This window comes from Carcharhinus amblyrhynchos, chromosome 11, assembly GCF_965287045.1.
Source record: "Carcharhinus amblyrhynchos chromosome 11, sCarAmb.v2.hapA, whole genome shotgun sequence".
Lineage (NCBI taxonomy): Eukaryota > Metazoa > Chordata > Chondrichthyes > Carcharhiniformes > Carcharhinidae > Carcharhinus > Carcharhinus amblyrhynchos.
The window spans coordinates 22910840-22933109 of NC_137334.1; the positions used below are offsets into that span (position 1 = coordinate 22910840).

At 45.1% G+C, this 22270-nt stretch overlaps 1 protein-coding gene across 2 annotated transcripts in view; it reads right to left on the reverse strand.

The window, feature by feature from the left end:
• The window catches only part of LOC145349981 (SH3 domain-binding protein 4-like), a 90486-nt gene that overhangs the window by 19584 nt on the left and 48632 nt on the right, over positions 1-22270 (reverse strand). For both annotated transcript variants that reach the window (XM_080198760.1, XM_080198761.1), the window contains exon 3: positions 16165-18533. In XM_080198760.1, coding sequence (XP_080054886.1) covers positions 16165-18533 — 2369 coding nt within the window. The remainder of the gene's footprint in view (positions 1-16164; positions 18534-22270) is intronic.

Sequence of the window (22270 nt, forward strand, 5' to 3'; positions counted from 1 at the left end):
CAATCCACCTAACCCGCACATCTTTGGACTGTGGGAGGAAACCCACACAGACGTGGGAAGAACGCGCAAACTCCATGCAGACAGTGACCCAAACCAGGAATTGAACCCGGGTCCTTGGTGCTGTGAGGCAGCAGTGTGAATCATTGTGCCACTGTGCTGCCCCGGATGGCTGCTCATATTTTCCACTCCCATACTTTCTCCAATTTACATATTGAGATATGAATTTGTTTCGTCCAACGTATGGACTGTGGTTGACACTGTTCGCTCTCTGTACTGAAGCAGATTTGCTCACAGTAACACACACAATCACGGAATATTAACACAGGAGGCCACTCAGTCCATTCGGCTAAGTCCAGCTTCCTGCACTAGATTCATAGCCCAGAATATCATGTTTCCCACCAGTACATGTTCAAAGACTGTTTAAATGTGATGACAGTTTTGTTATGTATGTGGTCTGCGACTGAGACTAATAAAACACCACGAGGTCAGTGGTAGTAAACCAAGTGGGCCTGTTTATTAACACAGCAGCATGGTAGCACAGTGGTTAGCACTGCTGCTTCACAGCTCCAGGGTCCTGGGTTCGATTCCCGGCTCGGGTCACTGTCTGTGTGGGGTTTGCACATTCTCTTCGTGTCCGTGTGGATTTCCTCCGGGTGCTCCGGTTTCCTCCCACAGTCCAAAGATGTGCGGGTTAGGTTGACGGGCCATGCTAAAATTGCCCCTTAGTGTCTTGAAATGTATAGGTTAGAGAGATTAGTGAGTAAATACGTAGAGATATGGGGGTAGGGCCTGGGTGGGATTGTGGTTGGTGCAGGCTCGATGGGCCGAATGACCTTTTTCTGCAGTGTAGGGATTCTAAGTTCTAAATGTCTATATCCTAGCACAGTTAGCATAAGACTGACCAGAGGCCCGGGTTACCATTCTCTTCAAGGGGCATTGCTCGCAACATACATAACAGGTTTACTTTACTGCCCTCTCAGGCACTGAGCACCAGATAGCAAAGGAGAAAAGAGAAATTGCTGGAAAATCTCAGCAGGTCTGGCAACATCTGTAAGGAGAGAAAAGAGCTAACGTTTCGAGATTACCTCTTTTGATTTCAGATTCCAGCATCTGCAGTAATTTGCTCTAATTACTGAGTATCGGATCCCCTGTCGCCCTCTGTTTTTGCCCCACCCACCTGGAATCCTCTCACAAACTATTTTAAATCAATGCTCACTAGTTTTTCACTCCTCTGCTTGCTAAGGTAAACAGGTGATATCAATTTTATACACCTTGATCATGCCATTCCCCCTTGGTCTCCTCTGTTCCAAGGAAAACAACTCCAGACCATCCAATTTTTCCCTCGTGGCTAAAATTCACCAATCTTGCAACTTCCTCATGACTCTGCTCTGTATCCTCTCCTGCACAACTGCATCTGTCCTATAATGTGATAGCCAGAACTGTATGCAATACTCTAGCTGTAATCTAACTAGTATTGTATACAATTCGAGCATAATCCTCCTGCTTTTGTATGCCTTGGCCAACAGAAGCTTACCATGTGCCTTCTATGGGATCCTTTGTATGGTTTGCTTCAGTTACAATACTTCATTTTCAGGTATTCATGCCTATGTAACTAACTATGTTAAACTGTGGGCCTCTCCACTTCCAGATTTCCTAGTTACTTTTCCGTAACTTTTCTATTTCTTTGCAATGAAGTCAACTCTTATTCTACCAAACTCGAGAATATATACATCTGGTCCACTGTGGTCATCCCAGGAATTGTTCTTCTGAACCTCTGTCGTTTATTCCTTCTGTATGGCCTCCTGGGCTGGTCCAGAATGGCAAGAGTGGCAATGTGCACTCTTTAAAGCTAACTTAGCCACATTTTAGACTCAGCTGGGAATGCTGGGATTAGAAATTGACTACATTCTTTGAAAGTAATCTTGCAAGCGAGGCTTTCACATAACAGAAACTTTCGTGGCCACACAGCTGCCAATTGTTTATGGAAGTTAGAAACTGTGTGTGCCCAGCAATTTCAATAACACTGATAAGAATTCATATATGTAGTAACAGCTATGTTTAATTTGTTAGTTCCAGTGTGAGGTTTGAGTTCAAGTCCGTGTCGGGACTGGCTTTTGCTGGTCTCTCTCTCTCTCTCCAGTAATCCTTTCTTTGTTTCTCTAATGTTAATTTTAAATTTTATTCAATAAAGAAAATCATCTTAAATTTGTACTAAGTGCTGCCATTCTAAAGAATGAATGGATTCTATACTTTAAGCACCTCAGCAAGCTACCCTGCTACGTTAAGGGTCTATGGACATTCCCCCACATACAGTACCCACCTGCTTACTGAATATTCCCTTATCATGATGCACATCCCAACAGATATGACCTTAGGCTTTTCCAGATTGAGTTACATTTTGCACATTCCTGGCCAACTCTTCTATGTCTTCCTCCAGCCCAAAAGCTTTCACCCTCACCATCAACCAGTAGGCTCCTTGTTGCATCATCTGCAAATTTCTTCATCAAGTCCCTCATGTCTAAATAGAAATCATTAACATAAACTATATAAAAATATAAGGAACTGAATACTGAGCCCTGGTGATTACCACTGGTAACAACCTTCCAGTCACACAATCCTCAACTCTAACTCTTGCCAGGAAGCCAATTCTGGATTCACGTCATCTTAAATCTCAAGGGCTTTTTTCACTTCATTGATTTAACCTTGTGCAAAACCTTGGGAAAATCCTTCAAGAGGCAGGACATTATAAAGGATATTATTGGGGGCAGAACTTGCAGTGCACATTGCCACTCTTGCCATTCTGGGGAGTTCTGGACCTGCTGAGGAGGCTACACAGAGGCAATGAACAACAAAAGGTTCAGTAGAACAATTCCTGGGATGACTACAATGGACCAGATCTATATTTCCTCGAGTTTGGTAGAATAAGACTTGACTTCATTGTAAAGAAATAGTAGAGCTACGGAGAAGACGTTTCCCCCGAACTAGGAAATCTAGAAATGGAGAGGCCCACAGTCTGAGCACAAGCCACTTAGGACAGAGGGAAGAACTTTCTTCACTTGGTGGAGAGTGGAACTTGCTGTGGATGCTCAGTCATCGTGTACGTTCAAGGCAAAATCAATATATCTTTGAACACTAAGTGGGTGGGATGGGAAAGTGGAGGTTAAAAATCAGCCATGATTCATTTGAATGCTGCAGCAAGCATGAGGGATTGAATGGCCTACCTCTTACTCCTATCTCTATGTCCAGAGTTTATGAAGTTTCTCTAATGTGGAGCCATTGGCATTGAGAAAATAAAACATCTGGATGTTGCCAATAGCCACACATGGAAAAAAATCACTGTACTGTGGAGGCACAAAAACAACTTGGAACATATCCCCCAGGTTGAGTCAGTAAATGCCACACCCCACATATAACATTGCTGCCTCACAATGCCAGGGACCTAGGTTCGATTCCTGGATGGGCCACTGTGTGTGGAGTCTATACATTCTCACCGAGTCTGCAATGGGTTTCCTCCCACAGTCCAAAAGACATGCTGGTAAGTGCATAGGCCATGTTACATTCTCCCTCAGTGTACCCGAACAGGTGCCAGAGTGTGATGACTTGGGGATTTTCACAGAAATTTACGGACATTCTCTCTTCCACCTTCTTCCGTCGGGCAAAAGATACAAATCTGAGGTCACGTACCGACCGACTCAATAACAGCTTCTTCCCTACTGCCATCTGGCTTTTGAATGGACCTACCTCACATTAGGTTGATCTTTCTCTTCACCCTAGCTATAACTGGATGCCTGTGACCAGCGGTGTGCCTCAGGGATCAGTGCTGGGTCTACTGTTATTTATCATTTATATTAATGATTTGGATGAGAATACAGGAGGCATGGTTATTAAGTTTGCAGATGACACTAAGATTGGTGGCATAGTGGACAGTGAAGAAAGTTATCTCCAATTGCAATGGGATCTTGATCAATCTGGGCCAGTGGGCTTATGAATGGCAGATGGAGTTTAATTTAGACAAATATGAGGTGATGCATTTTGGTAGACTGAACCAGGGCAGGATTTACTCAGCTAATGGTAGAGCATTGAGGAAAGTTACAGAACAAAGAGATCTAGGGATTCTTGTTCATAGCTTCTTGAAAGTGGAGTCACAGGTAGACAAAATGGTATAGGCGGCATTTGGCATGCTTGATTTCATTGGTCAGAACACTGAATACAGGAGTTGGGCCGTCTTGTTGAAGTTGTACAAGACATTGGTACGGCCACAGTTGGAATACTGTGTGCAATTCTGGTCACCCTGTTATAGAAGGGATATTATTAAACTAGAACGAGTGCAGAAAAGGTCTACTAGGATGCTACCAGGACTTGATGGATTGCGTTATAAAGAGAGGTTGGATAGACTGGGACATTTTTCTCTGGAGTGCGTGATCTTTTAGAGCTCTATAAAATAATGAGGGGCATAGATCAGATAGATAGTCATTATCTTTTCCCAAAGGTAGGTGAGTCTAAAACTAGAGGGTATAGGTTTAAAGTTTGTATTGTCCAGAAGGCCTATTTTTTCACACACAGAGGGTGGTGAGTGTCTGGAACAAGCTGCCAGAGGTTGTAGTAGAGGCGGGTAAAATTTTGTCTTTTAAAAAGCATTTAGGTAGTTACAGGGTATGACGGGTATAGAGGGATATGGGCCAAATGAGGGCAATTGGGATTAGCTCAGGGGTATTTTTTAAAAAAAAGGGCAGCATGGACAAGTTGGGCCGATTTCCATGCTGTAAACCTCTATGACTCTATGACTGTAACACTACATTCTGCACTCTCCTCTATGAGCACTATGTTTTGTCTGTATAGCACGCAAAGAAAAAACTTTTCACTGTATCCCAAATACGTGATAATAATAAATCAAATCAAATCCATTGCAGTGTTAATGTAAGCCTGCTTGTCACACTAATAAATGAACTTCAAATGTTAAAGTATTGGTAACTGTATCTCCTCCCTCACTGTGCCAAATAAAAATACTTTCTGCAGTTTTAAAATGTGATTAATGAAGACGGCACATCCTGTCCAGAACAAAGCCAAAAATTCCTTGAAAACAATTAATTTCCTTTGTCGTCATTGGCCCTGCTGACAAATGGAGAGAGAGAGAGAGAGAGACAGAGAGAATTGTGGTTTCTTTCCCTCCAATTCGGCCAATCGAAAGGGCTGCTGTTTGGGAGTGAGCTGTGCGAATGAAAGATAAAGCTCAAAGATCAGACTGATGGTTTTGCCGCGACAGTTCCTCCAGTAGGAACAGTCACAATTTGATCTGATAACAGGGATGTGTTATACTGGCTGACCTTGCCATTAACAAGAGACTTGCATTTCTATAGCACCTTTCACAACTGCAGGACATCCCCTCAAGCATTGTACAATCAAGGCAAGTACATTTGTAGTGTGGTCACAGTTGTAACGTGAGGGATATAGCAGATATAGGTATGTAACAAACACCCACAAACAGTGGTCAGATAACTGACCAGATTCTCCAACCTTGTTCATCCCACCGCCGTTTTCAGTGCGAACAAAGATTTTGGTGCTCAGTCAAAGCTCCTTTGGCAGCAGCGGGACTGGAGAATCCCAGCCGCAGGTGAGGTTTGAGAATCCTGGTTCACATGTTTAATATTAGTTGAGGGGCATTGGGAGAGCCCTGACACACCACACCCTCAAAACCCTATACTTTCTCCACATAGTACCATGGGAACTCTTACATCCTATCTTTTTGGTGATAGTGACCACAATTCGGTTACGTTCACCTTAGTGATGGAAAGGGATAGGCATGAACCTCGGGTCAGTAGTTTTAGCTGGGGGAAGGGTAATTATGAGGCCATTAGGAGAGAATTAGGAAGCATTGGTTGGACTAGGAGATTACAGGGACTAGGAACGTCTGAAATGTGGAGTTTTTTCAAGGAGCAGCTACTGTGGGTCTGTGATAGGTATGTCCCTGTCAGGCAAGGAGAAATTGGTAGGGCTAGGGAACCGTGGTGCACAAAAAAAGTTGATTTGTTGGTTAGGAAGAAGAAGGAGGCTTATGTTCGGATGAGGCTTGAGGGCTCGGGTAGTGCAGTAGAAAGCTTTAGATTGGCTAGGAGGGAGTTGAAGAGGGAGTTAAGAAGGGCTAGAAGAGGGCATGAGATGACTTTGGCTGATAGGATTAAGGAGAATCCTAAGGCGTTCTATAGGTATGTCAAGAACAGAAGGTTGGTCAGGGCAAGATTAGGGCCAGTTACAGACAGTAGGGGAAGTTGTGTGTGGAACCGGAAGAGATTGGAGAGGCATTGAACCATTATTTCTCTTCGGTGTTCACGCAGGACGATATGAATGTAGCTGAGGAGGTCACTGGGGTGAAGGGGTGTAAAATAGAAAGTATTGTAGTTGATACAGAGGATGTGTTGGATATTCTAGATGGGTTGAAAATAGATAAGTCCCCTGGTCCAGACGGGATTTACCCTAGGATTCTATGGGAGGCAAGAGAGGTGATTGCAGAGCCACTGGCTCTGATCTTCAGGTCGTCGTTGGTCTCTGGTATAGTACCGGAAGATTGGAGGACAGCGAATGTTGTCCCATTGTTTAAGAAGGGGAGCAGAGACTTCCCTGGGAATTATAGACCAGTGAGTCTTACTTCTGTAGTGGGCAAGGTTTTAGAAAGAATTATTAGGGATAGGATTTATAGTTATTTGGAGAGTAATGAATTGATTAGAGATAGTCAGCATGGTTTTATAGCGGGAAGGTCGTGCCTTACTAACCTTATTGAGTTCTTTGAGAAGGTGACCAAAGAGGTGGATAGGGGTAAGGCAGTAGATGTGGTATATATGGATTTTAGTAAGGCGTTTGATAAGGTTCACCATGGTATGCTTCTGCAGAAAATGCAGATGTATGGGATTGGTGGTAATTTAGGTACTTGGATCAGGAATTGGTTAGCAGATAGGAGACAGAGGGTGGTGGTTGATGGTAATTATTCATCATGGAGTTCGGTTACGAGTGGTGTGCCTCAGGGATCTGTTTTGGGGCCACTGCTGTTTGTAATCTTTATTAATGATCTGGATGAGGGTATAGTTGGGTGGATTAGTAAGTTTGCTGATGACACCAAAGTCGGAGGTGTGGTAGATTGTGAGGAAGGGTGTCGAAGTTTGCAGGGTGACTTGGACAGGTTGCAGAGCTGGGCCGCGAGGTGGCGGATGGAGTTTAATGCGGAGAAGTGTGAGGTAATCCATTTCGGTAGGAATAACAGATGTGTTGAGTATAGGGCTAACGGGAGGACTTTGAATAGAGTGGAGGAGCAGAGGGATCTAGGTGTATGTGTACATAGATCCCTGAAAGTTGGGAATCAAGTAGATAAGGTTGTTAAGAAGGCGTACGGTGTCTTGGCGTTTATTGGTAGGGGGATTGAATTTAGGAGTCGCAGCGTCATGTTGCAACTGTACACAACTCTGGTGCGGCCGCACTTGGAGTACTGTGTGCAGTTCTGGTCCCCACATTACAGGAAGGATGTGGAGGCTTTGGAGAGGGTGCAGAGGAGGTTTACCAGGATGTTGCCTGGTATGCAGGGGAGGTCCTATGAGGAGAGACTGAGGGATTTGGGGTTGTTTTCACTGGAAAGAAGGCGGCTAAGAGGGGATCTTATAGAAACATATAAAGATGATTACAGGTTTAGATAGGGTGGATGGTGATAGCCTGTTTCCTCAGATGGAGAAATCTAGCACGAGGGGGCATGGCTTTAAATTAAGGGGGGGTAGTTATAGGACGGATGTCAGGGGCAGGTTCTTTACCCAGAGGGTGGTGAGGGACTGGAATGCCCTGCCTGCTGCAGTTGTAAATGCGCCTAGTTTGGGGGCGTTTAAGAGATTGGTGGATAGGTTTATGGACGAAAAGGGATTGGTTTAGATTAGTGGGTCAATGTTTTTTTTTAAAAATAAGACTGGTCGGCGCAACATTGTGGGCCGAAGGGCCTGTTCCGCGCTGTAATGTTCTATGTTCTACATACACAAGGGGGCAGCTTTTGGTTTGACTTCTCAGAAAAGCCTTCTTCACCTCTGACTGTGTGGCACTCCTTCAGTACCATACCCAAGTGCTACACTGGATTGTTTGCTCAAGTCTCAGAAAGTTGGGCTTTAATCCATAACATCCAAACTCTGAAACCCGCCACTGAGTCAACGCTGACATCTCCACCAATGCCAACAACACAGAATCATAGAAATCATAAGAAAGCTACAGTGCGGATAGAGGCCCTTCGATGCATCGAGTCTGCACTGACCACAATCCCACCCATGCCCCTACCCCAATATCCCTACATATTTTACCCACTAATCCCTCTAACCTATGCATCGCAGGACACTAAGGGGCAATTTTATCATGGCCAATCAACCTAACCCGCACATCTTTGGACTGTGGGAAGAAACCGGAGCACCCGGTGGAAACCCACGCAGACATGAGAAGAATGTGCAAACTCCACATAGACAGTGACCTGAGCCGGGAATTGAACCCAGGTCCCTGGAGCTGTGAAGCAGCAGTGCTAACCACTGCGCTACTGTGCCGCCCATGACTTAGTCATGACTTAGTCTTCAGCAGAATTACTTATCAACAACTGTTTCTCATCAATTGAGAGCACTAAATCAAAACTCTCAGCCATCTACAGCAGGAACATTGAAGTATCTGTCTTTGGACAGATCTGAACACTGAAACATTAAAGCCACCTAACTGTTTCCTCTTATTTACATTCATGGATCCCAGAGTCCAAATTTAGCAACAGTCTATTGAATTTTTGTTGGAGATTTTCAGACAGTGATTATAAACTACCAGCTCAAACACAGAAGATTTCATAGAATCGAAGAAGCCCTTCGGTGCAGAAAGAGACTATTCGGCCCGTAGAGTCTGCACCGACTCGCCAATAGAGCATCTTCCTTGGCACACCCCTTTGCCTTATCCCCATAACCCCACATGTTTATCTCACCAATCCCCCTAACCTACACATCTTTGGAAACTAAGGGGCAATTTAGCATGGCCAATCCACTTAACCTGCATATCGTTGGATTTGACAACACCAGGTTTTAGTCCAACCGATTTATTTGATAATAGACTCACAAGCTTTCGGGGTTAGTCCCTTCGTCAGGTGAATGGAGTGTTCTGGCCTCAGACAGAGCATATAAAGCACAGACAGTTTAGAGATTACTGACTTTTTACTGTGTTTACGCCAGTCCAACGCCGGCATACCCACATCATGACTACTATCGACAGTAATCTCTAAACTGTCTGTGCTTTATATGCTCTGAGGCCAGAACTCTCCATTCACCTGACGAAGGGACTAACCCTGAAAGCTTGCGAGTCTATTATCGAATAAATCGGTTGGACTAAAACCTGGTGTTGTCAGACTTTTTACTGTGTTTACGCCAGTCCAACGCCGGCACATCCACATCATATCGTTGGATTTGCCAGGGACTGCAAAACCTCTGTTTACTTTTGATTTGATTTATTATCACATGTGTTAGTATACACTGAAAAGTATTGTTTCTTGTGTGCTATAAGACAAAGCATACCATTCATTGAGAAGGAAAGGAGAGAGTGCAGAATGTAGTGCTGCTGTCACAGAGCATAGAACACTACAGCACAAACAGGCCCTTCGGCCCACAAGTTGCACCAATCATATCCCTGCCTACCAGGCCTATCTATAACTCTCAATCCCGTTGAATCTCATATACTCATCCAGAAGTATCCTAAAAGACCCCAACGAGTTCACCTCGACCACCACCGACGGCAGCCGATTCCACTCACTCACCACCCTCTCAGTGAAAAACTTACCCCTGACATCTCCTCTGTACCTGCTCCCCAGCACCTTAAATCTGTGTCCTCTCGTAGCAACCATTTAGCCCTGGGAAATAGCCTCTGAGAACCCACCCTATCTATACTTCTCAACATCTTATAAACCTTTATCAGGTCGCCTCTCAATCTTCGTCTCTCCAAGGAGAAGAGACCTAGCTCCCTCAACCTATCCTCATAAGGCATGCCACCCAATCCAGACAACATCCTTGTAAATCTCCTCTGCACCCTCTCAATAGCTTCCACATCTTTCTTGTAGTGAGGCGACCAGAACTGTGCACAGTACTCCAAGTGGGGTCTTACAAAGTTGCAGCATTACCTCCCGACTCCTAAACTCAATCCCTCAATTAATGAAGGCTAGTACACCACACGCCTTCTTGACCACATCCTCCACCTGCGAGGCCAATTTAAGAGTCCTATGGACCTGGACCCCAAGGTCCTTCTGCTCCTCAACACTGCTAAGAGTCCTACCCTTGATATTGAACTCCTTCATCCCATTGGACCTGTCAAAATGAACCACTACACATTTATCCATGTTGAAGTCCATCTGCCACTTCTCTGCCCAGTCTTGCATCCTATCTATGTCTCGCTGCAACCTCTGACATCATAGTCAGGGTGTAGAGAAAGATCAGCTTAATGCCAGGTAGGTCCATTCAAAAATCTGACAGCAACAGAGAAGAAGTAGTTCTTTAGTCAGTTGGTATCTGACCTCACACTTCTGTATCTTTTTCCTGATGGAAAGTGGTGGAGAAGAATGTCCGGGGTGTGTGAAGTCCCTAATTATGCTGGCTGCTTTGCCGAGGCAGCAGGAAGTGTAGGCAGTAGCAGGTTCACATTTGACTTTACCACACTTTGATGGGGAGGTTAGATTATCACCTATTTCAGCAACAAGCCTTTTTGGTGCCTGTGTGAACGTCACGTTCTAACCTGATTTGACTTGCCACGTGCAGACAGCAGGAACCAATTTGATCCCAGAATAACAGATCACAAACAGCAGAGAAAGCAGGAATTTCCACACCAAGAACTGAACACTGGCTGAAATTGTAATTAAGTTGAACAGACGGTATAGTTTCTGAGTCAGGAACTGTCGATTTCACTTTATTTTTGATTACACGGCTGAATAATTTAAAAGAAGTCTCCCAGCTTTTAAGATGCACACTAATGTGAATTTCTTCCTTTTAAGGATGTGTTCAATTCTACCTTCAACGTGCATTAGCCCGGCTAACGAGCCAGTGTGGCGGGCGAGAGACTTTAGACACCAGTCACTGAGTAGAGCAGAGGTGAATTTTCATGGCTTGAATTAACAAGAGGCTGCCCCAATTTGAGGTGGACACGGAACCATTTTTCTCATTCAACACACAAGGTCTCCATTCCTATTCAGGTCTGAAACAGTCGGTGAAGATCATCTAAACCTTTTCATTCTTCAAAACGTGTGCTGGGGAATGAAACGAAAAATCCAAATGTTCCAAACTGGTGAATGGCTCACACTGGTGGATCCTATCCCAAGCTTAAAAGTACATCTTCAGTTTTATTAATAAAGAGGGCGACACAGGCAGCATCAAAACAAATGGAAGAATTTGTTGGACCAAGCAGCTGCAAGAACTCCCGGCTTGTTTTTCATAACACCAGTCAGGAAACCCTTTGCAATTCTTTAAACAGCACTGTTCAGGAAGGATTTTGACCCAAAGGCAGAGACATGATAAATTAAATATGGGAGGGGCACAGCCCCGAGATCAAGCCTCCACCGACCACAATCCCACCCAGGAACTCTCTCTGTAACCCATATAATTTCCCTTGCCCCCAACACTAAGGGGCAATTTAGCATGCCCAATCCACCTAACCTGTATATCTTTGGACTGTGGGAGGAAACCGGAGCACCCGGAGAAAACCCACGCAGACAAAGGCAGACCCCACACAGACAATGACCCATGGTTGGAATCGAACCCAGGTCCCTAGCACTTCTTTATCTTTCTCCAATGCAGCTGCAGTACCAATAATACCAAGACTTTTGCCTAATTTTTCCACTGAAGTCCGTCACATGTTGATCGCTTTTTAAGTGCTTTTATTTTACAGAAGTCCAGTATGGATTCCTCCTTCCTACTGCCACAACCCTTTATATAAATACCTCAACGCTCAAATTAAAGGCACCACTTTCAGCGATTACACAGGCCTGGTCCCCAGCACCCTGCTTCTTTGAGCGATAAGGTCTTTTTTTCATTCATTCGTGGGACATGGGCATCGCTGTCTGGCCAGCATTTATTGCCCATCCCTAGTTGCTCCAGGGCAGTTGAGAGTCAACCACATTGCTATGGCTCTGGAGTCACATGTAGGCCAGACGGGGTAAGGATGGCAGATTTCCTTCCCTAAAGGACATTAGTGATCCAGATGGGTTTTCCAACAATCGACAAGTTTCACAGTCATCAGTGGATCCTTAACTTCACATTAACTTCACTGCAGTGTTAATGTAAGCCTTACTTGTGACTAATAAATAAACTTTACTTCTTTTTTAAACTTTACATTTAATTCCGGATTTTTTTAATTGAATTTAAATTCCACCATCTGCCATGGCGGGATTCAAACCCGGATCCCCAGAACATTAGCGGAGTTTCTGGATTAATAACCTAGCAATAATACCACTGGGTATCGCCAGTCCTTGCACTGTATTGCAGCAAAACAATGGAAATGCAGTGTATACGGGGTTTAGGAGAAGCAATGGAATATTAGCAACATAGGAACACCTTTCAATATGAAGCACCCCTGACATTAACCCAAAACTCACTTTCTATGGAAACGTGGGTTCAGCTTTTGTCACTGTATACTATATCAAAATTGAAATAAAGGTCACAACAAGATGTACAAAGAGGTTAGTCTGTACAGTCCACATGGAGAATAAGTGCCAATAAGGACTGATGGAGTCAAACAGCCTGACTCCTTGTTGCAATGTCTCTGCAGTTGAACATATAATCTGGTGTTGCTTTCAGGTATTTATTTTTAAAGTAGATACATCCCAGTCAAATCTTAACCCATCATACCTTAATTCCCTTTTCTCTTTATTGATTGGTAAGATGTGGGCATTGCTGATTGCCCACTCCGAATTTCTCTTGAGGTGGTGGTGGTGAGGCATCTTCTTGAACCACTATGGTACCTACACCGCTGTGGTGTAGGTACACCCAAAATGCTGTTTGGGAGTATTTTCCAGGATTTTGGCTCAACGACAGTGAGGGAACAACTGACGTATTTCCAAGTGTGGCTTAAAGAGGAACTTGGAGGTGATGGCGTTCCCGAGTGTCCTGTCTTTTGCTCTATGCCTCCCACCCCTCACTGCCCTCCACGCCAGCTCCCCGGTCTCAAGGCACTGAGGCTCTTACCACAGCCATGGCAGAGATGAGCTACATTTTAAAAATTCATGAACAGACTGGGAATAGAGGGATACAAATGAATGGTCTAGTTGGGCGCATGAGCGGCGCAAGCTTGGAGGGCCGAAGGGCCTGTTCCTGTGCTGTACTGTTCTTTGTTTGTTTTGTGGGACATAGGTGTTGCTGGCTGGCCAGCATTTATTGTCCATCCCTGATATCCCTTGGAGGGCAGTTGAAAGTCAACCAAATTGCTGGCTCTGGAGTTAGACGTAGGCTAGACCAGGTAAAGACAGGAAATTTCCTTCTCTAAAGGGCTTTAGTGAACCAGATGGGTTTTTCCGACAATCGACGATGGTTTCATGGTCATCAGTGGATCCTTAATTCCAGGTATTTTTTATTGAATTCAAATTCCACTCTCAGCAGGACTTGAACCCGGGTCTCAAAAACATTAGCTGAGTTTCTGGATTAATAGTCCAGTGCTTACACCGCTAGGCCATCGCCTCCCTCAACCTGGGTCAATTGGGAATCGAATCTTCCAGTTCTTTATGGAGAAACCAAGTATCTGTCCAACAGGCCATTAGAAACTAGAAGTGTTTTGGCTACTGGATGCATCAGGTACAATTACAGGAGCAGGAGGAGGTCACTGAGTCACTCAAGTCTGTTTTGTCATTCTAAGAAGAGAGCCAGCGTAGAAATATTGGGATAAATGGCCTTACGTTGTAACCATTCTATTATTCTATGAACATGGGGCTGGATTAAGCAATTCGTTAAGTGCTCTGCCATTTAATGAGATCATAGCTGATCTGATAGTAACCAGCTTCCCCCCTACCCCCTGATAACCTATCATCCCCTTCCTCCTCATTGGAATTCAGAAGAATGAGGGGCGATCTTATGGAAGCATGTAAGATTATGAAAGAATAGATAAGATAGAAGCAGGGAAGTTATTTCCACTGGCAGGTGAAACTAAAACTAGAACTAGGGAGCATGGCCTCAAAATAAGGGGGAGCAGATTTCGGGCTGAGTTGAGGAGGAACTTCTTCATCCAAAGGGTTGTGAATCTGGAATTCCCTGCCCAGAGAAGCAGGTGAGGCTACCTCATTGAATGTCTTTAAGGCAAGGATAGATAAATTTTCGAACAGTAAAGGAATTAAGGATTATGGTGAGCAGGTGGGTGAGTGGAGCTGAGTTCACGAAAAGATCAGCCGTGATCTTACTGAATGGCAGAGAATGCTTGAGGGGCCAGATGGCCTATTCCTGCTCCTAGTTCTTATGTTCTTATGAAAGAACAACCTTGGTTAGACCCACACTGCCACTTTGGTTAAGTCCCTCTCCTTCAAGCAACTCTCCAATTCATTTTTAAAATTATCAGCTTATCTCACCCTTTTAGGAAGAATGTTCCATATCCTGATAACTCAATTGAAAACATCTTCCTTCTGATCTTAACCCAATAATTTTGAACTGTAACCTTTGGTTATTGAACCAGAGGGAATAGTTTTTCTTAATCTCTCACCATCTTTACTCAGTCACCTCTTAACCCTCTGATGAAGGTTCATCTGGACTTGAAACGTTGGCTCTATTCTCTCTCCACAGATGCTGTCAGGCCTGCTGAGATTTTCCAGCATTTTTCTGTTTTTGTCACCTCTTAACCATCCTTGTTCCAAGAATAACTGTCCAAATCTTTCTAATTGAAATAACATGGCAACATTCTGGTTAACTGCCTCCTTCCCTTCCTAAGAAATTTAAATCTTCCCTGATGTGATGCCATGAATTGTCCACACTATAGTTGAGAAAGCCCACCAATGCTCTACTTTCTCAGAATAAGGAAATTTGGCATGTCAGCTATGACTATCACCAACTTTTACAGACGCACCATAGAAAGCACATCCTCCCTGGTTGGTATGGCTCCTGCTCTGTCCAAGACTGCAAGAAACTACAAAGGGTTGTGAACGAAGCCTAGTCCATCATGCCAACCAGTCTTCCACCCATTCATTCTGTCTACGCTGTTCCCTGCCTCGGAGAAGTGCATAATCAAGGACCCCAAGCACTCCGGACATTCTCTCTTCCACCTTACATTGGGAAAATGAGGTCATGTACCAACCGACTCAAGAACTGCTTCTTTTCTGCTGCCATCAGACTTTTGGATGGACCTACCTTGCATTAAGTTGATCTTTTTCTACACCCTAGCTACGACCGTAACACGACATTCTGCACTCTCTCCTTTCTTTCTCTACGAATGGTATGCTTTGTTTGCATAGCACGCAAGAAACAATACTTTTCACTGTATCCCAATGTATGTGACAATAATAAATCAAATATTCCAGGTGAGGCCTAATTATAACAGAATAACTTCAGGCTATTTGAAGGAATGGTCCCATTAGGGTTCTCTCACAATAAGATATAATTTCAGGAACTGCCTCTCAAATTTTACTTTTAGTTAATTAAGAAATCTAAAGTAATTAAAAAGAAAACACTCTACGGTTTGTTGGACTGGTGCACTGGTTGATACACATGTCCATTTGCGATTCTTCACATCCCTGACTGGTTTGACACCTGCGTCGTATTATGCAATCCAAGGCCAAACTCAAAGGGAGGAAAGCAGGTTTTTTTGGCAAGATTTGCAAGCCCATTCATCTGTCAACCTGAACCTGGGATCGCTACTGCACAGTTTTAGTTGCAAAACACAGGTCAATCCTGCTCTGAGATATATTGCGGTGGATCTGACGACTAACAAGAGGAGAGAGAACACATCTCTTGCCACCGAGCTTATTAAAGCCTGGTGTTGGTCATAAACTACAGCAAAGCTGTACTGTAAAGCAGGTTAGGAAAGTTTCCTGTCTCGTCCTACACCAGGTGACTTGGACCCATGAAGGAGGTCGGGTCGATACACAGCAACTTTGAGACACCAGCACACAGCAAATCCAAATGTGTCAATTAGCAATTGAAGGTAATGCAATCTCTATCATTGGGTACTCACGGCCATCAGCTCCTTCTGAAAAGACTTCTTTTCCTTGTTCTCAGAGTCATTGCAGTCCTCCTTGAGTTTCTCCAGCACAGACGCCACGCGTTCCGGCTCGCTGTCTATCTCTGTCCGACAGAAGTGTACGAGCGGCATGTTTTTATAACCCAGCGCGTCCGCAAAGGCTCTCCAGCTGCTGATGTTTTCCATCAGTGTCATCCTTACAGAGGCATAGATGTAGGTCAGGAACTTGCTGGGGCGCAGGATCTGGTCCAATAGTGCTGAGGTGGTGAGATCAGGCCCAAGGAAGAAGCTGGGCTTCATCTTCCCAACCACCAGTACGTTTTTGGCATGCACAAGCCCAATTTTGCCCTGGTAGTAGCCAGTATACCATTCCTTAGTTCGCAGCTGCCCTTTCAACTTAATCTTCTCTTCGCTCAGCAGTGCAATGATATCTCCCTTTTTGTACTCCAAAAGATAATAGTTTTTGTTCTGCCTCACAACAGTCTTCAGCAGTTTGCCATACTTGAGGTTGTGGACACGGCGGTCCTGAAAGGTGGGGTATTTGCTGGTGACAGCCAAGGGCGAGAGAACAATCTTGCCGACTTCCTTCTTCTTCAAGAACCTCCTCTGCCCGCTGTTACGCGTCCCAGATTTCGGGGGCGGCTGTGGAGTCCTCACACAGAACTGCGTAATCATCACCTCCTGCTCGTTCTTTACCTGGATCCTCAGCGTGAAGTCAGAAAGCTCATCCGGGACGCGTGAGTGGATGGGAAAGATGAGGCGGCTGACCTTCCCCAGCTTCACCTGAAATCCACGGACAACCTTAACTTGGTCAGAGGGCTTGATCACGTAGTTGGAGATATTGGGATGGATGCTGATCTTCAGGTCCTGAGGCTTGGCCAACACAAACTGGTGCTTACCCCACAGCTGTAAGGCCACAGGCGGGGCGGTCAAGACTTCACGGCCCACTTCACTGACCAGCAATGACTTGGGTGCACAGTTATGCCCAAAAACAGCTACCACCGCTTTAAATGAAGGATGGATATGCTTGGGTCCATAAACACCAACTGTGACATTCTTGTTAATACAATCCCACACTGTCTGAGGATACTGCAGAGCTCGGGCCCGGGACACCACCACAGCATACATGCAAGGCTCCAGGCTGTCCAGCTGTACCTGTACAGTATCGCCATAGTGATAGACCTGAGGCATTGGAGAAAAAGGTCCATCTTTGCTGTCGCTGCACAGACACGTTATCTCAGCATCTTTCCTGCTAGACACATCATCCTTCAACTCTGCAGAAATCTTCATTTCCAAAGTTAAGAATGTCTTGACCTCCATGTTGCTCAACTTGATCTCAACCACCGGACTAACAGTCGTACATTTGTCATTGTTCAGCTCCACGGGAGGGTCCAGCAAGGCTTTCATCGCAATCTGCTGGGTTTCTCCAGGAGAGACATGTCCTTCTGGTACGTGAATGGTAATATTGGTGTCTGGAAGTTGAACCGCTCCCCCTGCGCTGTCCAGCTTACACGCAATGCTAGTCTCCACGGGTTGGGTCTGTCCCCAGCCAGGATTTTGCCCCAGGGAGTTTAGATCATGACACGAGCGCGCCATTTTCCTGTGGCTGAGCCACGCTGTCCGGAAGTCCTCCCTGCTCTTGAACTGTTCAGGATCTGGAGCCTGCATCCCGGTGAAGAATCCAGACGACAGGGCTCCGTCAGACTTGGCTTGCAAGATGGAAAGCTCTGACATACTGTACGATCGCTTGCTCCTGAAGAAAGGATTGTTTCTGTTCAGGAGTGGGTCAAAGTCAGCCTTGGAGTTGGTTAAAGGAGCTTCATCGAGAACACCGTTACTCACACTGTTAGCTGTTAATGTCTTGGAGTCTGTTAAAGACGGTGTTACAGGGTCGAACAGAAGTAGATCCACCTCCGATTTAGCCGCCGGCTGACTGTTAGAGCCAAGGCTTGGTACGTTTCCATCCAGAAATGGATTGGAGGATGTAAAGCCATTCAAAAATGGATTGTTTTGTTGGGCTTTTGTAGACATCTTTTCAAAGACATCTCCCCACTCCCCAAGTAAGTCCATCTCTTTGGCACCTTCGTCAGAGCTGTCCCCAATGTTGTCCACCATTCCGCTATCCCGCAGGGACGAACCTCTGCCAACGGGCTGGACGTAGGAGGCAGGAATGTAACCCATTTCAGTGTTGTTGTGGGCATACCACCATTCGGATCCGGAGGTGTCCAGGACGTACAGAAGATCTCCCTTGTTAAATTTAAGTGTGGTAAAGTTAGTGGGGCAGTAATCCTTGATAGCGATGACTTCACGCGCATCACCGAAGGATGTCGATGTATCCAACCTCAAGGTACTTGGAGAAGGTCCTGCAGGGTTTTAGAAAAGACAAAGATTAACTGAAGCCAGACTTCAGGGTTTACTTACAGACAAAGACTATGGCCTCTGACGTTAAAATTCCATTTAATAATTTCAAGCAAACAAATGGACATTGAAGCTTGTGCAAATGGATTAATGGGCAGTAATAGCGTTGCAAATGAAATGAATGATACAGTACAGGAGGAGGCCATTCTGTTCATCATAACCATGCCAACCCTTTCTAAAAGCTGAAGTATAAAAAAAAAATAATGAATGTACATTGGCCAAGCATACAGACATTCAGTGGTGTACATATCAAAAATACTTGGAAAGGGGGAACAGAAGCTGTGCTTTTAGAATAGGCAATACAGTCAGGTTTATTCGTTCGTGTCACGAGCCAGCTTACATTAACACTATGATGTGGAGATGCCGGCATTGGACTGGGGTGGGCACAGTAAGAATCCCACAACACCAGGTTAAAGTTCAACAGGTTTATTTGGAATCATGAGCTTTCAGAGCGCTGCTCCTTCATCAGGCAAACGTCTGGGAAAGTGCAGACTTCTTACTGGACATTAACACTGCAATGAAGTTACTGTGAAAATCCCCTAGTCGCCACTCCAGAGCCTGTACACTGAGGGAGAATTTAGCACGGTCGATGCACCTAACCAGGACATCATTCGGACTGTGGGAGGAAATCCATGCAGACACCGGAAGAGCGTGCAGGCTCCGCACAGACAGCAACCCAAGCCGGGAATCAAACCCAGGTCCCTGGCACTGTGAGGCAGCAGTCCATGTACTGAGTCCTACAAACAAAACCTGGCTCAAACTATTACAATCTGCACAAGCTTTGGTAAAGGTCTTTAGATCTGTTACTGCATCGTACCCAACTTACCAGCTCCCAGTGTAGTAACAGCCTCAGGAAATAACTTCAGCTTCTCTAATACTGATGACTGCAACAAGTGTGGGGTCTTACTCAACTCGGGCATGTTGTAGAGCATGGGGGCTAGCACAGAGGCTCAGGAAATGTAATCATAGAGTACATCCTCTTCCTCCACCACTGACATTATTTTCCCGACGTGTCTGGTTCTGCTCCCGATTAATTGATAAGTGATTGATTGCTGTGATTATTCAACAACTCCATTATCTACTACCACACAACTACTCAGATGACAGACGGCAAGCTGAATTGACCTTGCTCAGCGATTCTCAACGTTCTAGCAAATTCAGCCACACAAACCAGAGTGGCGTCGGGTATGGAAAAGGCTCCTTGGCCCTTCCTTCCTCTCCTGTGCCAGCCCGGCTTGCTGAAGCTGCCACGGACTTGACACAACTCTCACTGTCTGCTGAATCCATCACCTGGGGATCAGGTAACTGGTGTTAGCTTGAAGCGAGGTCCAAAAAAAAAATCAGTTTTTAGGTCCCGCTCCTCCAAAACCCACACAGAAAACTGTTCCAGTCCAACATTCGCATCTACTTTGTAAAACGATTCACAACTGACATCTCTTCACAAAGTCACCCAACAGAAAAACCGCAAGGAGCTTTGAGTTTTGCAGTAAGCTTGTATTCCCTTGGATAGAGAAGATTGCACTGGAGTGTTTACGATGATCAAAGGGTTGGATAGGGTTGATACAGTGGAGCTACTCCCCCTGGTGAAGGGAATGCAGGACAAGGGGGCAGAACATTACAATGAGAACCAGTCCATTCAGGGGTGGGACCAGGAAGTGCTTCTCTACACAAAGGGGACTGGAAATCTGAAACTCTTTCCCGGGGAAAAAAAGCCTGTTGAGGCTGATTGTCAATTCGAAATTCGCCAGGACTTTGTCAGGCCAGAGTACGAAAGCTCATCAGAATCAGAGTACTGCGAGCAAGCTAAGTCAGGCTGTGTGTGCAAAACAGCCTGCTCCTTTTCACATGTTCCTGAGAAGATATACGGTTCGATTGCCCAGTCAAAGACACTCTGATACCACCAGCATAGTAAAAAGTCTGACAACACCAGGTTTAAGTCCAACCGATTTATTTGATAGTAAACTCAAATTTACTATCAAATAAATCGGTTGGACTTAAACCTGGTGTTGTCAGACTTTTTACTGTGCTTACCCCAGTCCAACGCCGGCATATCCACATCTTGACCACCAGCATAAAGCAGAGAGGTTCCTGCCAACAATTCCAATGGGCCACAATTTCAGACCAAGTTAGAAGTTTGAATTATAAGGAGATGGTGGGATTTATTTTTCCCTGGAGCATAGGAGGACGAGGACTGACCTTATAGGTCGATAAAATCATGAGGGGCATAGATAAGGTGAACAACCAAGGTCTTTTTCCCCAGGGTAGTGAAGTCCAAAACTAGAGGACATAGGTTTAAAGTTTAAAAAGTTCATTTATTATTGTCAACTTACATTAACATTGCAATGAAGGTGAGAGAGGAAGATTTAAGAGGGTTACCTGAAGGGTAACTTTTTCCAATCAAAGGATGGTGCACGTATGGAATGAGCTGCTGGAGGTGATGGTAGAGGCAGGTACAGTTACACTTAAAAAATGTTTGGACAGGTACATGAATAGGAAATGTTTAGAGAGACATGGGCTAAATGGGCAAATGGGACTAGTTTAGTTTAAGAAACCTGCGAACCTCAGAGACGTATAAAATTCTAACAGGACTAGACAGGGTATATGCAGGGAGGATGTTCCCTATGGTGGGGGAGTCCAGAACCAGGGGTCACAGTCTGAGAATTCAGGGTAGACCATTTAGGACGGAGGTGAAGAGACATTTCTTCACCCAAAGAGTGATGAACCTGTGGAATTCATTACCACAGGTAGTAGTTGATGCCAAAACATTGAATTTATTCAAGAGGCTTGGGTTGAATGGGATCAAAGGTTATGGGGAGAAAGCAGGATTAGGCTATTGAGTTGGGCAGGATGGAGCAGGCTCGAAGGGCTGAATGGTCTCCTCCTGCTCCTATCTTCTACGTTTCTATGAAACCAGAGCACTCAGAGGAGAGACACACAGACACAGGGAGACACACAGACACAAGGAGACACACAGGCAGTGACCCAAGACTGGAAAATGGCCTAGTGGGATTATCACTCGATTATTAATCTAGAAACTCAGCCAATGCTCAGGGGATCTGGGTTCGAATCCTACCACAGCAGATGGTGGAATTTGAATCCAGTTAAAAAAAAATCTACTGAGAGTAGGAGGGAGCTCAAACGGGGAGCTAGAAGGGCAAAAAGGGGGCATGAAATGGCTTTGGCAGACAGGATTAAGGTAAATCCAAAGGCATTTTACTCCTATGTCAGGAACAAAAGGGTGGTTAGAGGAAAAAAATCAGTCCTCTCAGGGACAGGGGAAGAGAACTGTGCTTAGAGTCCGAGGGAATGGGGGAGATCCTGAATGAATACTTTGCGTCGGTATTCACGAAGGAGGGGGGCTTGATGTCCGGTACTGTCTTGGAGGGAGCTGTAGACCAGATGAAGGAACTATCCATTACGAGGGAAGAAGCGTTAGGGCTTTTAGGTAGCATTAAAACTGATAAATCTCCGGGGCCTGATTGCATTTATCCTAAGCTGCTTAGGGAGGCGAGAGATGAAATTGCTGGGCCTCTGGCGCAAATCTTTGTCTCTTCTTTGGACACAGGTGAGGTCCCAGAGGACTGGAGGATAGCTAACGTGGTACCGTTGTTTAAAAAGGGTAAGAGAGATAACCCTGGTAACTATAGGCCGGTGAGTTTGACGTCAGTGGTAGGCAAGTTGA